The following is a 12149-nucleotide window of genomic DNA, read 5'->3' on the forward strand; positions in this document are numbered from 1 at the left end:
CAGATATGTATAATTTCATGAATTTTTCTTACTGATTTAGTTTAGCGATTTTAGCGGCTAAACTCGAACTTAATACTCACCTTAAAATCAAAAACAAATCTGTAAAAGCAGAATAAAATCATATTTTTTCTGGTAAATTTTATTATAACTTGGTGGGGAATGATCCAAAGAAACAATTGAAAAAGTTTATCTTATTATTATTAAATAAAGATAACCGTGAAAAAGTAGCTCTTTTAGCGCAATAATGCCAACTTAATATCAGCCTATATGAACGGACCATGCAAATTACGTTTGAGTCTGGCAACTATAAACGGTATTCCATCCATACTGCGAACGTCATTTTTATTTTTTTGACAATTTGTGAAGTTTTTCTGGTTGTAGTGATAGATTTTGTCTTTCGCGTATGCCTACCTAGCTGAATACAATTATCTAAAGAAAAGCTGTAATTCAAGGTTTTCCATAATGTCTATGTCCAAGACGACAAATACGTATAACCGGCAAAACTGGGAAGATGCTGAATTTCCCATTCTTTGCCAAACATGCTTGGGTGACAATCCGTACGTGCGCATGATAAAAGAACGCTTTGGTAAGGAATGCAAGATTTGTACCAGACCTTTCACTATATTTCGGTGGTGCCCTGGAGCCAGAATGCGTTTTAAGAAAACTGAAATTTGCCAAACATGCGCTCGATTGAAGAACGTATGTCAGACTTGTTTACTTGATTTGGAATATGGCTTACCAATCCAAGTAAGAGATGCTGCCCTAAAAGTTGCTGACAATTTACCTCAAAGTGATGTCAATAAAGAGTACTATATACAAAATGTAGATCGTGAACTTCAAGATGGTGATGGTACAGAAGCTGCCGGGAAGGTTGGCAAATCTTTGGCTGCTAGTGATATGCTTTCAAAATTGGCTCGTACAGCTCCTTATTACAAACGTAATAGACCTCACATTTGTTCATTTTGGGTGAAGGGTGAATGCAAAAGAGGTGAAGAATGTCCATATCGACACGACAAGCCGAATGAACCAGATGACCCATTATGTGAGCAAAATATTAAAGATCGTTATTATGGACGCAATGATCCTGTCGCCGAGAAAATAATGAAAAGAGCAGCTTCACTGCCCACATTGGAACCGCCGGAGGACCGTAATATTACAACCCTCTATGTGGGTAATCTGCCAGAAGATATAACTGAGCCAGAGTTGAGGGATCATTTCTACCAATTCGGTGAAATTCGTTCAATAGCTTTAGTTCCAAGACAACAATGTTCTTTTGTACAATACACAAAACGTTCCGCAGCAGAGTTGGCAGCCGAGAAGAGCTTTAATAAGTTGGTTTTACAAGGTAAAAAGGCTACAATAAAGTGGGCCCATTCACAAGCAAAACAAGGAGCTGCCAAGACAGATAGACGATTTGAATTGAATGCCATGCCACCGGTAGCTGCAGCCAATCCAAATGATTTCTTCAATCTACAACAAGAACAAGTAACAGTGCTTCCTCCTGGAATGAAATTACATCAAATACCACCATCGCTGATACCCGCCTCATCATATCAAATGTATTCACAGGCTTATGCTGCCCCATATTCTATGCCAATGCCATCAACATCAGCCGCAGCAGCAGCGGCTTCAAATCTTGAATCTATACCACCTCCACCTGGTTTAGCAGGAGGCCAGGTACATTATCCTAGCCAGGACCCGAGCCGTTTGGGAGCAGTAAAAAAATAACTATAGAGAAACCAAATAAGTTTATCCCATCTGCGAAACTTCATTGGTGTAAAGATTGAAAGTGAAATTTTGTTATAAGAAAATTACATCATTGGTAAATAAAAAAAATAAAAAAAATAAAATTTGATTTACACACAACGAAATGTATTTCCTTTGTTTATATTTAAATTTCCATGTCTTATGCCTACATATCAGTTCCTAGAATACCTTAGATTTACACAGCAATTTAACTTATCCCTCTATGATTTGACAATACATTGACTTCATTGTAAAATTCAAATTCTGATTTCTAAAGATGGTTACAGCGATAGAGTTTCAGTGTGATCAGGAAACATTGTACTTTTTGATATGGGTACTTGTACTAAGTACCTATCCATAAAACGAGGATTTTTATTTACAAGAATTTCATTTAAAACTTGAGTATCTGTTATTGTCTTTTTAGTTACTATTAAACGTCGTTGTTCTCCTTGTCCATAACTGGATGACTTTAAATTGAAGTTTTTGGCAATTCTGAAAAGATTTCATATCTCAAGTAGTAAGGATAGAAAAATATAATTCTAGATACTTACTCATGTAACAAGGCTCGTTCCTCTTTAGTAAATGTTGGTTCAAATTGAAGTTCACGTATGTCCTCGGATTCAACATAATTCCTTAACATTCGTTTAAAGTAATTTTTATCAAATTTGCAGTCTTCATTACCCAAGCCAGCACGATTATTTTTGAAGAGGTAACTTTAGAAAAGGAGGAAGCATAATAGAGTAATGAAAAGAATTTCTCAAAAGTTTGGTCGGTTGAGAAGTTGCATGCTATCGGTATGTCTTCCTTACATTAATTTCTGTTATTTTTCTACATACTAAACTCAAAAGGCAAATTTTTTATGCAACAAAAAATCTTATACAGGTGTTAGAATACAAGAAACCCAGTCAGCCTAAAGTTTTGAAATATCTTCAACTATTTTAAGCCAAAAAGTTCTGTCAGATATGCCTTTGGCATCACTAGCGCTCCCAGATAATGTTGTCCAGGGATAGCTACGGATCAGCAACGCAACAATGCGGAAATACAGTATTGTCCATAGAAGTCCGAAGTATTTCAAACATTTCCCACAACACAATGAATTCTGGAAAATACTTACCCCACGGGATCTTCGCGTCCTTGACTTTTGGAGCCTAAACCACCTCCAGACCATCCCATCATTTTCATCATTTTGAATCCTTTATTGTTGTCATCTATCTTTTTATCTTCAGATGCCGAATCCACTTGAGATTTAATAACTTCGCCACTAACTTGGTTATTGTTTTTCTCTATTTTGATTGTTTTTCTATTCGGATTTAACTAAAATTGTAAGGAAAACTCTAGCTGTAACAAAATGAAACAATAGTTTTTTCACAAATATCGTACTAACCTTTATGCTATAACATTCTTTTTGTAGTATCTCTAAAGCTTTGTTAAATGCAGTTGTTTTGGAAGCCTTGACATTATCTTCGCATGCACTGGCCACAACTTTATTATCTACACACACTTCTATTGTCCTATAAGTTAGAAAATCCATTAGTTAATCATAATATATCAAGGTAGGCTTTCATACTTGGTGTTATTTTCCCCTCGAACTTCTCTTTCTACATAGGCAAGATTACTACGCTGGGCGGATAATTGTAGACAATTGCGACCACCATTTAAAAAGACAATAAACTTCTTATATTTTAGATCTGAGAAAAGGTCAATGTTTACTGGCTTCTTTGATGGCTGAGACGGTGCATCTTCTTCGTCCCCCAATTCGAAATGTTTACGCTTTTGGCCATGCTGTATTGTTTTCGGTACATCGTTATATTGCTGCGTCGTTCGGCGTCCTACAACAAATTGAAAGAGATACAATATCAATTGTTAAAACATCTCATATACACCCAATTGGCTACTCACTTAGTTTTACTTAAAATTATAAACATAAAAATTGAGTAGCTATGTTAATTGTCTTTACGTCTACCTTTAGTAGCCCTTTCCTCAGCGGCATCTGAGGCCGCAACAAAAGTTCGTTTTAATCGATTAGCTCTGCCTGCCCGGAATTCTTTAGCAACTTCTCGTGACAATTCTGCCACCATGGCCATTGTTTCCGCCGGATACTTGCACCCCATGAATTCCATATTTGTAAACACTTGAGCTAAACATACTATTTTGTCTTCAGGGAATTTTTCTTTGTGCATTTCCATGAAGCGCTTTCTCAGCAACCAATGCTCTTCGCTCTCATATTCACGTCGATATGCATCGACATCCCAATCTGTGGAGAACTCTCCATCAGTTTGTTGATGTTGGTCAACTTCTGGCTCATCATTCTTGGTTTTCTTTAGCTTTTTATCTTTCTTGGACATATCGGCAAACCACGTTTAATACAGAAACTTCTAAAAAAATGCCGCAAACTACTGAAACAAAATCGTAGAGTTGCCATATTACGTTAAGTTTGATGGTTGTAGGTTACAGGTCGCGTACGCTCACTTATGTACTAATATATACACTAGGTACGAAATCTCTTTGTTTAGTACTAGGGCTGTCTTTCTGGATCGATTTTTACAAATCCCAGGATTCGGGATTTCAAAATATAGAATCCCGGGGTTTCCGGAATTTTTTCGGAATCCCGAAATTGTCGGGATTCTTTAAATACATATCCAAAAAATTATTGTACATTAAACCAATTTAGTTTAATTCAATTTTTTATCAAAAAAAAAAAATAAAGAACATAGGAGTAAATTAATAAGCAATTTCAAATTGCTATGATACTTAACGAAAACTTACTCCAACTAAACAATGTGAAAAAAAGAAAAACAAAAAATTATAAAAAAATAATTAAAAAGCAATTTCATATCGCTATCCCTGCCAACATTTTTTGAATTTGGGGACTCTTTTGAGAATCCCCACTACGTCGAAAACAATCATATACGACATCAAAAACTCGTCGGAAAAGCGCCGTCACTATTGAGAAGTTGTACCACGCCAAGTTACTACAAAAATGTTTCGCATGAGTGCAATTATCAGGTGCCTTTATAGATCAATTTAGAACGACGCCTATAAGGGACCCTCCAAACAATCAGAAAAAGTGCATTTTAAGATAGTTGTAAAAGAATCATTGTGGTCGAGTAAAACACGTTTGTTTAGATATTCATTAATTTGATTAAACATTTACAAATTCTTAAAAATATAACATTTATACCACTATCACATTACATTTAACATAATTTTTGACATTAATGATGATGTTGAGTTACAAGTAGCGAGTTACATGTTGCTGCGTCTATCAACCAGTGTTTTTATTCCATGGAGGCAGCGTGTCTGTAAAATATCTGAAAAACAATCACTTTATTCCATTTGGAAAATCACCAAATTGTTCACCAATATACCTTTCACAATTTTAAGCGTATAATCTATGTTTTCAGAACTTTATTTTCGTTTTTATTTAATTAAAATATAACAAGCTGGTTGCGCTTGGCGTTTCACAAAAAATAAAATGGCTCTTCTAACAGTAGTGATGGCAAAATACTTTCATGTACATTTTGTACTTTTTGATATGCTTCCCCCATCACAGTTCGCGATGGTTGTGGTGACATTTACGAGTCTGTGGTAGCGATGAGGATGAAATGGAACTTTGAAATGCTGGCAGGGGACAGAGGTTCGCCTATTTGTTGTGTGTTCGTTCAAGTTTTACCCTCACACTACACGAACAATGAAGATGGACGAAAAGTTAGGTGTAAAGCCATTTTTTAATAAAAATGGAAGAAACAATAAAAAATCCAAGCTGAATTAGCGATCCCTCATTAATTTTATTGCAGAAATGCTTGGTTTAATTATGAAAATAATGCTAATGTTTGGTGAACATCCCCTTACACGTGAAGATTTGTGCCTCCCAACCCGAAAAAATCATAGTTGTTTTGATTTTATGCCAACACGTCCCCGCAACACACGAACATGACCTTATACTAGCGGATTTGTCGCCGCAATGTGTTGTGTCGCAGGGTTTATCCGACCGTATAAGGTGCCCTTAAGATTCTTTACAAACACCGACATTCCGTCCGGAATAACTGATAGTCTGTAAAGCGCATTACGACGTTTTCCCCATGAGTTTTGTTTATCGACTTGGTGGGGATTCAACAACATAGTGACAGGGTATACCCTTTTAATACCGACACATTATCTAAACGTTCTATTACAATTCGAGTCGTGTAAACGTCGCATTAAGTTGTACTAATAATAATGGGACTGGGTAACCACTAATATGCCAACACTATCACTTTCTATTTTTTTTTGTGATTTGATTGCGTTGTGAGAAAACACCTAATTTTCACCAAATAAGCAAAAAGGTGGCCGTTAAAATAATTTAACGCGATTGTATTTATAGACAGACGGTAATTATGCAAAATATATTTTTTTGATTGCCTAAATTCAGCGTTGAAAACTTTCGTTAATAGAATAAAAGTTTTTGGTGAGAAAAAATAAGAAGCCGTGTGACATACTCGTGAATAGTTGAAAAATCGAAGGAAAAGCGAAGTAATGGCCGATGTAGAAAATGTCTCACAAACTGCTGCGGCTCCAACTGCAGCGGCGCCCGTAACAGTCACAAAAGCCAATGGTCCTCCTAGTGGACCTAACTCGGGATCTCTGGGAACAAATGGTAAGAATCAGGGTGGGGTGCATACAGACAATAACGTAGATTCTAATAATACAGGTACTTCCCCCACACAAGAAAAATCCAGCAATTCTCATCCTCATGACTCGGAATATGATACCGCCAGTGATTTGGAAGGGGGCGAGGAGTATGATGACGATGAAGATGATATGGACGACAGTTTAACAGATGATGATGACGAGGACGACTTGTCAGAAACTGATGATGAAGATGACGAAGAAGACGACGAGGGTGTTGAGGATGATATTACTCCTCAAGAAAAAATCGACGCAGAGGCCCAAAAGAAGGTAGATGAAGATCGCAGTAATCCACAGTATATTCCAAAGAGAGGCACTTTCTATGAACATGACGATCGTACCGCTGAAGCAGACGGTGAATGCATCGAGGTGGAAGGTCCAGAAGATGTTGAAGGTCAAGCAATTGCAAATGGTGGAACAGCAGCGAATGCCCCAGGAACAAAGTCGGCTACGGCAACAACTATATCATCAGCTTCAAAGACAATGAAAAAGTGGCAACCCGCATCAGGTGTTGATCGATGGTCACATGATCGCTTTGATCCTTCCGAACAAGCGCCTAAATCCAGAACAGAGCTGGTTTCTGCATATGGTTACGATATCCGAAATGAAGATGCTCCACCTAAAGCACGTAGAAGACGTCGCTACGGCAGAGGTCCAAGCAAGTATAACCGAAATTGGGAAGACGAAAGTGCATACTTGAAGACAAACAATAAAGAACGTAAACCTCCAAAGCCCTCCGACTTCCCTGCTCTGAACGAGAACCCAAATAAACCAAAGCGATCCTCAGGTCGCACACAAGAAGAAAAGGAAAATCGTATGGAACGTCGTAGAAGAGAGGGAAGATCGGAGCGATCAGATAGAAGCGGAACATCAAGAAGTAATTATCAGGATGATTACAATGATCGGAGAGAGAGAGGAGATGGCGGCGGGCATAAGAATCCGAAAACAAAATCGAATTTCAATCGCCAAAACCAAGCCACAGCGGGTAGACAGGCTGCAATGGAATTTAAACAGAAGAATCGTCCATCACATCAAAGCTCTACAGCATCTTCCAATCAAGGAGCGACAAGTAGCAATTTGAGTAATCGCTTAGAGGCTCACCGTCAACCAAATCAGAGTCAATATCAAGGTCAAAACCAACAAAACAACAAGAGTCCATCAGGTAGTGTAGGCAAACAACAAAATCAGTCAGCAATGCCACATAATGATAGCTATAACAATAAAAAGAAGAACTTTGATCAGGGGCATCAACAAACGACACAGTCATTGTCGCAAACAGCTCCTGCTGCCCAGCAGACAAATCAACAAGCACAGCAACAACAACAATCTAATCTAAACCATTCAATGAATCGGCAGCAAAATCTACCATTGCAAGCCAAGGCACCGCAAATGCCAAGCTCGAACTTATCCCAGCGTCTTCAGCAGGTACAAAATCGTAATGATCCAAGTCATGTCGGAAGTGTTCAAATGCACGCTTTAGCTTCACAAAATCAACAGCAACAGCAGATAATACAGCACCAACAACCGAACAATATGATGATGGCTGCAGCACCCCCTCAAGCGATAAATCCATCTCAGCCACAGGAACAAAGAGGACCTCCAAAACGCTATTCAAGTCTAAGACGTTCTCAACACGAAGCTCAACATATTGCAGATAACCAACAATTCCAACAAATGCATATGCAACAACAAACAACAGCTCCACCTGCAATGCTGAATCCGGTTGAGCAGGCCATGATTCAAGCGAATCTCATGATGTATCATCAAGAAAATATGCAAGCGCAAATGCAAGCATTACAAGTGTCCCAACAACCGAATGTTCCCAAACAGCCAGCCTATGCACCTGCCGGTCCACAGACACAACCACCAGGCACATATCCAGGAGCTGCCCCATCAGCGGCATACTATGTAGCACCGGATGCCTATACCGCAGCCACAGCGGCTCAGGCTACACAAGCAGGATATGCCGCCCAACAGACAGCTCCAAATTATATTGCCCAACAACAAAATGCAGCCGCAATGGCTTTTGCTAATGCAGCAACAACTCCACAGCAAGCGGCTGCTCCAGCATCGGCATTTGGAGGTGCTCCAAATGTTGGTGTTGTGCCACAAACCAACCCTGCTGCCACATCGGCAGCAAATTACCAAAATTACAATACCGTTGGCGGCACAACGTACTTTGTACCGCCACCAACACAAGCCAGTAGCCGACCCGTATCTTTGCCCCAAAGAAGGCCGACTAATGCTATACCCATACTGCCACCATCGGAGAAAAATAAGCCAGTTACTGGACAACAAAAATCTAATGACTCTAAAGACGAATCCAAATCTAATCAGACTGTATCGGCGCCCATTGGTAGTGCTGAAAACATAGATCATATCATTGATAACATGTTTGTCCAGAGACCAGCTTTTCAACCTCCCCCCAATGCAGCAGTAACTCCATCAGCTAACAATAAAGCAATACCTAATGAAACGACAACAGTATTGTCGTCATCATCATCTTCATCGACAACAGAAAATTTGAATGCTACTCCAAATCTGGCTTCCGCAACAGATAGTAGTAGTAATACTGCAAATCAAGCCACCAGCGAAAAGATCACAAGCGATGTGACCACAACTGAAGTCAGTAACAATAATCCAATATCAACACAAGAATGAGAACAAAAGAAACGTTACTATTATAATACACAATATAATCAGCAACACCATCATCATCACCATCATCAGACACAACAACCACCAACACAGCAAACGATGCACCAACAGCAACCAACACCACAGCATCAACATCATCATATGAACAATAATAACGGCAACAACGTAAACATATTAAGTAATAACAAACGTAAATTTTACTAGAAGCAAAAACTAAAAAAAAATGAACTGAAAATTTTAAAAAAGAATGCATGAACTTAAAACTGAAACAAAATATTTTACATACATATATACCTATATATGCGTATGTACACTAATACATATACTAACATTGATACCATCTCTTATTTTATTGATTTAGGTGTAGTTTGGCGATAAGTTGATTATATTCAGTAAAATATATAGTACTACATCAATGTTGTAGCAAAATCAAATGGATTGCGATAGACCCGTCGATAAGCAAGCTACACATGTGTTTGCTTGCACTTGTATATGACCAACTGTTTTGTTTCGAATTATTAAAATTTTAATATTATCAAAGCTTTGTTTAAAAAATCGCTCTTGTTTTACAAATTCATAAGCCATAATTCTCTTCCATTAACATTCTTCTTTATGAATAATACTTTAGTCATAATTATTTCTCTGGAACATTTAATATTAAATGTGCCACATGTAAACCCAATCAGATATTACTAACCTTGATTGAGCTAAAAAGTTGTTGGATATTTTCTTTTTTTTTATTTAAAAACGAATTTAATACCGATCGCAATTCAAAATTGTGTAATATTCTCTACCCGATTATCAAAACTATTTATCCCTAACTACACTTCCATAAATTTTGTATCTTCAAGGCTGCTGCTTTTGCTGTAAATTGTCCTGCGTATTTTTTAACACACACATATGTCATAAAACCCTATATCGAAAACATATAAAATTACATTATGTTTAATATTTATGATATCGTAAAAACAAATATATTTATTATTTTTGAAATTTCTTTTTTTAGCTAACATTTCACCATGTTCTGGTTTACGAGATCGTAAAATCAAAAATTTTAAATTGTCGAAATCGAATGACACTAGCCCTGAGGTCTGAAAATCTTCCAAATAAATTTTTTTGTATCGGAACGGACGAAAGAAGTTACAAATAAAGATAATAATAATAAAAAAAAGTTGGGGAGAATTTTGCGAATTCGTAAACAAGAACACTGGGTATTGAACTATTTTTTCATTTAATGTATGATTAGTTCGTTTGTAGTTATTCCTTTTAATTAACATTAATTTTCTCTTTTTTTTTACTTCTATATAAACAAATATCTTTTGTTTTAAAACTCACAAGCAACTATATAAATATTTTGTTTTCTCTTTTTTATTATTATTATCATTAAAGCTGTGCTATTGCGTTTGTATTTAGAAAACACTAATTGAAAAAATATATATATATACCATAAAAGTAGCTTTTAGTATATCTGAAAATACGAGAATAAAAAAAAACATAATTAAACTATAACGCTCATATTTATATGTACATGAAGTAAAACGTCTCGTAAATACTTGAAACAAGAATTTTTTGAATTAAACAATTAATAAAACACATAAATGTTTTGAATTAAAAAGTAAAGAAATAATAATAAATAGATCGATTTTAAAACGGCCACAAACATTTGTTTGTATTTGGGAGAATTTCGTTTAAAATTTGGTTTATTATTGAGAGAAATGGTGCTATGACCAAAATTTAGGTCATGCAGGGTGGCTGAATGTATTGCAACCAATATCAGGTTGATATCATTTGTAAACGGCTTGTCTGATAGCGGAAAAAAATTATTCCAGTGACAGTTCATTTTTATTGTTTACAAGTTTATAAAAGTATTTGTGGCCTATTGCGCGCTTACTTCTACTTGCCAAAGATGTCGGCTGAAAATATACACATTAATTATAATTGTTGATTTGTAATTGTAACTTTAAATGATTCGAAATTGTAAATTGTACCAACATTAATCACATACTGTAATTTAAAAGATTTTGTATATCTTGTAGTATGTGAATGAATAATAAATAAATAAAATAAATAAATAAATTCGATTGGCGGCCAGAACTCAAGCGCAGCCGCCGGTCAAATTCAATGTGCTAAAGACAGTATTGAAGCCCTGGGCAGTCAAACATTTCGGCTGCATATAATGGACATTCCAACAGAACTCAGCACGGGTCAATCAAGAATGACTAAAAAAGGCTACCCAAACCTCCGGATCTTATTCTTGTGGATTTTTGCGCATGAGGGCATTTTAGAGAATAAGTAACATATGCTACTAAAAAATACCGAAGTGTCGACGGCGCTTCATAAGGTTGGGGGTAAACTACCGCAAAGCCACATTCCTACAGCGTGGGATGTCTTTGTCCACCGTTTCAAGGTCATAATTCGTGCTTAAAATAGCCATTTCGAATAAATCTGAATTGGATGTTATTTCCGATATTTTGTGTTTTAGAACTATAAAAAATCAATGAAAAAATTAGAGTGTAGACTGATTATGATATATTTTTGGCAAACCTTGATTTAAGGAAATCGGAAACAGCCTGCTTATCCTAAAGACAAAGGACGTTCTCCGCCACACGGAGCAACTCTCTGAAATGGGCATAAGAAATTTTTGAAATTGGCTAACGGAAACGATCGTCGGATAAGACGCCAACACAAAAAGGAATCAACGAACATTTTATTATAAAATGAATTATTAGAGAAAAGTAACAGTGAAACATTATTATTTTAATGTAAGTACTATGTTCAGTTTTCAAGCTGAAAACCAGCTTGTTTTCAAGGTTACATTTTTGAATCAATTTAGAAATATAAAATATTTCGCAATCTATACCGTCTATAATCGTCTTCATATTCAATTTAGTGTTTTGGTGGAAAATCCGAACATACTACTCACCTTTAAAGCGATAAATCGAAATTTTGTGCCGACCTTTATATTCTGCTGAGTTCGAAAATGAAGGTTAATATTTTTTTCACTAAACAAATCATTCATTAGAACCTCCGTATAACCTTGGATAAAGTAAGTTAAAGTCGAATTCTTCATATTTTAA

At 36.4% G+C, this 12149-nt stretch overlaps 3 protein-coding genes and 2 long non-coding RNA genes across 6 annotated transcripts; 2 read left to right on the forward strand and 3 right to left on the reverse strand.

The window, feature by feature from the left end:
- Positions 1–328: 328 nt before the first annotated feature.
- On the forward strand, positions 329–1875 carry LOC142221934 (pre-mRNA-splicing factor RBM22). The gene has a single exon (XM_075291821.1). It carries the CDS (start codon positions 463–465, stop codon positions 1726–1728), a length of 1266 nt encoding a protein of 421 aa, XP_075147936.1. The 5' UTR covers positions 329–462; the 3' UTR covers positions 1729–1875.
- LOC142221933 (uncharacterized) lies at positions 1851–4158 on the reverse strand. Its single transcript, XM_075291819.1, has 6 exons — positions 3710–4158; positions 3314–3575; positions 3131–3257; positions 2861–3060; positions 2298–2459; positions 1851–2238 (listed from the first exon to the last, which is right to left on the reverse strand). Exons 1-6 carry the CDS (start codon positions 4089–4091, stop codon positions 2028–2030), a joined length of 1344 nt encoding a protein of 447 aa, XP_075147934.1. The 5' UTR covers positions 4092–4158; the 3' UTR covers positions 1851–2027.
- Positions 4159–4843: 685 nt separating this feature from the next.
- LOC142242634 (uncharacterized) lies at positions 4844–5227 on the reverse strand. Its single transcript, XR_012724157.1, has 2 exons — positions 5115–5227; positions 4844–5057 (listed from the first exon to the last, which is right to left on the reverse strand). It is a non-coding gene; the product is annotated as an uncharacterized LOC142242634 (long non-coding RNA).
- A 737-nt stretch (positions 5228–5964) lies between these two features.
- Positions 5965–10065, forward strand: btz (CASC3 exon junction complex subunit). 2 transcript variants are annotated; one of them, XM_075291809.1, is made up of 3 exons: positions 5965–6116; positions 6180–6382; positions 6437–10065. In XM_075291809.1, the coding sequence occupies exons 2-3, from the start codon at positions 6262–6264 to the stop codon at positions 9073–9075; spliced, it is 2760 nt and encodes a 919-aa protein (XP_075147924.1). In that variant the 5' UTR covers positions 5965–6116; positions 6180–6261; the 3' UTR covers positions 9076–10065. The 2 variants fall into 2 exon arrangements, with proteins under 2 accessions (XP_075147924.1, XP_075147925.1); XM_075291810.1 differs by having other exon boundaries at positions 6455–10065.
- A 1247-nt stretch (positions 10066–11312) lies between these two features.
- Positions 11313–12112, reverse strand: LOC142221936 (uncharacterized). The gene is made up of 3 exons (XR_012718229.1): positions 11996–12112; positions 11617–11691; positions 11313–11556 (listed from the first exon to the last, which is right to left on the reverse strand). It is a non-coding gene; the product is annotated as an uncharacterized LOC142221936 (long non-coding RNA).
- Between the last annotated feature and the right edge of the window lie 37 nt (positions 12113–12149).

The sequence above is a fragment of the Haematobia irritans genome, chromosome 1, assembly GCF_050003625.1.
Source record: "Haematobia irritans isolate KBUSLIRL chromosome 1, ASM5000362v1, whole genome shotgun sequence".
Classification (NCBI taxonomy): domain Eukaryota; kingdom Metazoa; phylum Arthropoda; class Insecta; order Diptera; family Muscidae; genus Haematobia; species Haematobia irritans.

Bases quoted from the DNA above. Each gene is read 5' to 3' on its own strand.
- LOC142221933 (XM_075291819.1), bottom strand. From the start codon at position 4,091: ATGTCCAAGAAAGATAAAAAGCTAAAGAAAACCAAGAATGATGAGCCA. The intron at 2,460-2,860 runs GTAAGTATTTTC...CCTTTTCTAAAG, and splicing joins GGACGCGAAGATCCCGTGGG to TTACCTCTTCAAAAATAATC. The intron at 2,239-2,297 runs GTAAGTATCTAG...AAATCTTTTCAG, and splicing joins GAACGAGCCTTGTTACATGA to AATTGCCAAAAACTTCAATT.
- LOC142221934 (XM_075291821.1), top strand. From the start codon at position 463: ATGTCTATGTCCAAGACGACAAATACGTATAACCGGCAAAACTGGGAA.
- btz (XM_075291809.1), top strand. From the start codon at position 6,262: ATGGCCGATGTAGAAAATGTCTCACAAACTGCTGCGGCTCCAACTGCA. The intron at 6,383-6,436 runs GTAAGAATCAGG...CTAATAATACAG, and splicing joins GGGATCTCTGGGAACAAATG to GTACTTCCCCCACACAAGAA.